This window comes from Echinococcus granulosus (assembly GCF_000524195.1).
Source record: "Echinococcus granulosus chromosome Unknown EG_S00081, whole genome shotgun sequence".
In the NCBI taxonomy this organism is placed as follows: domain Eukaryota; kingdom Metazoa; phylum Platyhelminthes; class Cestoda; order Cyclophyllidea; family Taeniidae; genus Echinococcus; species Echinococcus granulosus.
The window spans coordinates 22,796-25,286 of record NW_020170461.1 but is presented as its reverse complement, the minus strand read 5'-3'; the positions used below and the strand labels follow the sequence as shown (position 1 = coordinate 25,286).

At 37.2% G+C, this 2,491-nt stretch overlaps 1 protein-coding gene across 1 annotated transcript in view; it reads right to left on the bottom strand. All coding sequences in view use genetic code 11, as the record gives it.

The window, feature by feature from the left end:
• Positions 1–583: 583 nt before the first annotated feature.
• The window catches only part of EGR_07560 (hypothetical protein), a gene marked incomplete at both ends in the record, with an annotated part of 8,640 nt that continues 6,732 nt past the window's right edge, over positions 584–2,491 (bottom strand). The window contains one exon of the mRNA XM_024496809.1: positions 584–755. Within this exon, the coding sequence (XP_024348745.1) occupies positions 584–755 (172 nt within the window). The remainder of the gene's footprint in view (positions 756–2,491) is intronic.

The window sequence follows — 2,491 nt, the reverse complement described above, 5'->3', positions numbered from 1 at the left end:
GAATGGATTGCACTGCTGAGTATTCTAACAAGTGTAAAGCCTTTGCGAAACCTTCAGCGTATGTTTATTTTGAATTATAAAAGTAGCAAAAGCTTAGTGCTTTGAAATTTACTTGTCAAGATTGAATTGGAAATCCATACTTGATATCCTATTATTGTTTAATAAAGTATTTCTAAATAAATGAGATGGAATCGGAAGCTGATTTCACCCGTCAGGATGAGCTTTAAGCATTCCCATTTTTTATTGGCATTGCTATTCTGTGAATTCACTTACAATTTAGGGAGGAAGTAGCATAAAGCTTTGATTGTTTAACTTGCAAATCTGCTGCGCGGCCTGGTCCTCGGACAATGCCAGTAGACACGAGGCCCTGTTGTGCGTCGACAGTACATATTCTGCCGAGTATTACATCTCCTTCCGCCTTCAGGGAAGTTTCGGGGCGCTATGATACACATAAATGAAGTTTAATGGGACAGTCAGAGGTTGAATTGTTCTTGAGTTTCGAGGGCTCCTTCTTCATCAAGGAGATGATTCAATCTATCCGCCTGCCACCCAGAACAGTGCATTCCGATCAGAGTGTACCACGCTAATGCCACCATGGTTTTTTGTAGGTATCAAGTGACATTGTTATTGAAGAATTCGGAGCTAATGCATTGCTTGAGCTGTTCACAAGTTTCTTTTTTTCGAATGCCTTAGATTTAGGGCCATTGGTGGTTGCAGAAAGTAAACTCTCTATCTCTATCTCTTTTTTGAAATAACTTAAATAAAGTTACAGTGAAAGTTAAGATCTTGAGGAAATTGTACGTGTGAATTTAAAATGTATTGTGACTGTCGAAAAAAAGAAACTTTTCTATGGAAAACCCTTATACTATCAGAAACCCAAGGTAACTTTTCTTTAAGTCCCTGCAGTACTCCTTGAGCTACTCTGGAAGTAACAGTAAGTAAAGCGTTAGTTTGCGAAGACAAAAAAAGACTAAACAACTCGGCATGAGCCGATTTCACAGTTCTCTCAAGATGTCAAAATTTTAATCCCGGTTCAAAGTCAGGCAGTTTTGTGAGTTAAAGGGCGTGATGACTTAAAATCTTCTTAAAATCACCAATTGTAAGAAAACATGGTGCAGAACATGAAATGTCTCTGTTAAAATTTATGTTTTATTCTCAAAAACTGCAAGAAATCTTTAGTGGGTGCATATTCATTGTCGCTCGATTTGAGTGTTTTCATCCCATTTAAAGGCTTTCTGCCAAAAGCGAATTGTTGTACGCAATAATTCAAAAAAAGGTGCACCAAGATTTTAATGGATCAGTTTAAAAAGAATGAGAGAATAATTTTAAAAAAAATATTGAGACATTACAAACTTGCATAGATGTGAACCACGTACTTTGTCTTAAATCTTGGTGGATGTGGTGACCTGAATCGATATGAAGGATGAGTTTATAGTCAAAAGTTCGGACTTGGTTGCAAAACTTTCTCTTCATTAGGTGTTAAGATTTACAAATGCTATTCTAACAGAGTTTTAATGTAACTATATGGAATTCGTCACTACCCGATGGTGACTAAGACAGGTAATCATGTGAAAGGGTAGGTATAAAAGTAGTAGATTTGCCCATTCTATAAGTTAAAACATATTGATGTCAAGGAGATCGGCAAAATGAAGCCGCTGAAAGAATCCGTTTTTTGTAAAACACTTTGGTAATCTTTGCAAGTGTTTTCTTACTTGTACTAGCGCTGATAAACGTTTCTTATAAGAAGGATTTATACCGAATGAAGTAATTATTTTGCCCCAAACTTTCACTAGTTTTTTGGGACGCAATGGTTTCTTGTAAATTTAGGTGCATATTAATGTTTATAATATAAAGTGGAAGAATTCAATCACAAAATTTTGGAGGAAAACACCATAACGAACTTTCTTAGATAGCTACGACTAGGCAGGCTCCAGATTTCATCAGCAGTCGTGTAGAATACGGACTGGGATAGTTGCCGAAGGCAGGTGTCATTTTCGGTCCTTCTGTTTAGGGATCGTCCCAGTTTCGCCCGTCCTCAGTACATGTCTTTCTTCTGTCAAGTTACGACTTGGGATTCAGAAGTAGAAATCAGAGTTGTTATACTTTATGGTCAAATTTCCTTTCCGTTGCTACTAATTTAGCTCTCTGAGTCTTTCTAGCGGTAAAGAGAAGTCATAACACTAAGAGAGATAGTGCTGTGCTGACCAACAAGTTCGTGAAAGCTATTGCCATGGCTTGGAGGCCAGGCCACCCGAGAAAGGTACAATTGCGGGGACCCTAAGAGGTCCCTTATTGAAACCAGTGTAAAGACTTTGATAGAATGCACCAAAGCACTAGTAAGTCTCGTCAATTTGAGAGAATTTGAATTTTAAAACAAATGAAATGAAAGCCGAGCCGTAAAATCCAACTGATTTATCTGTCCTTTAGTAACAAAATACGAACAAATTCACATCTTTATTAACTTTTTAAATAATACATTTAGTTGTGTGCG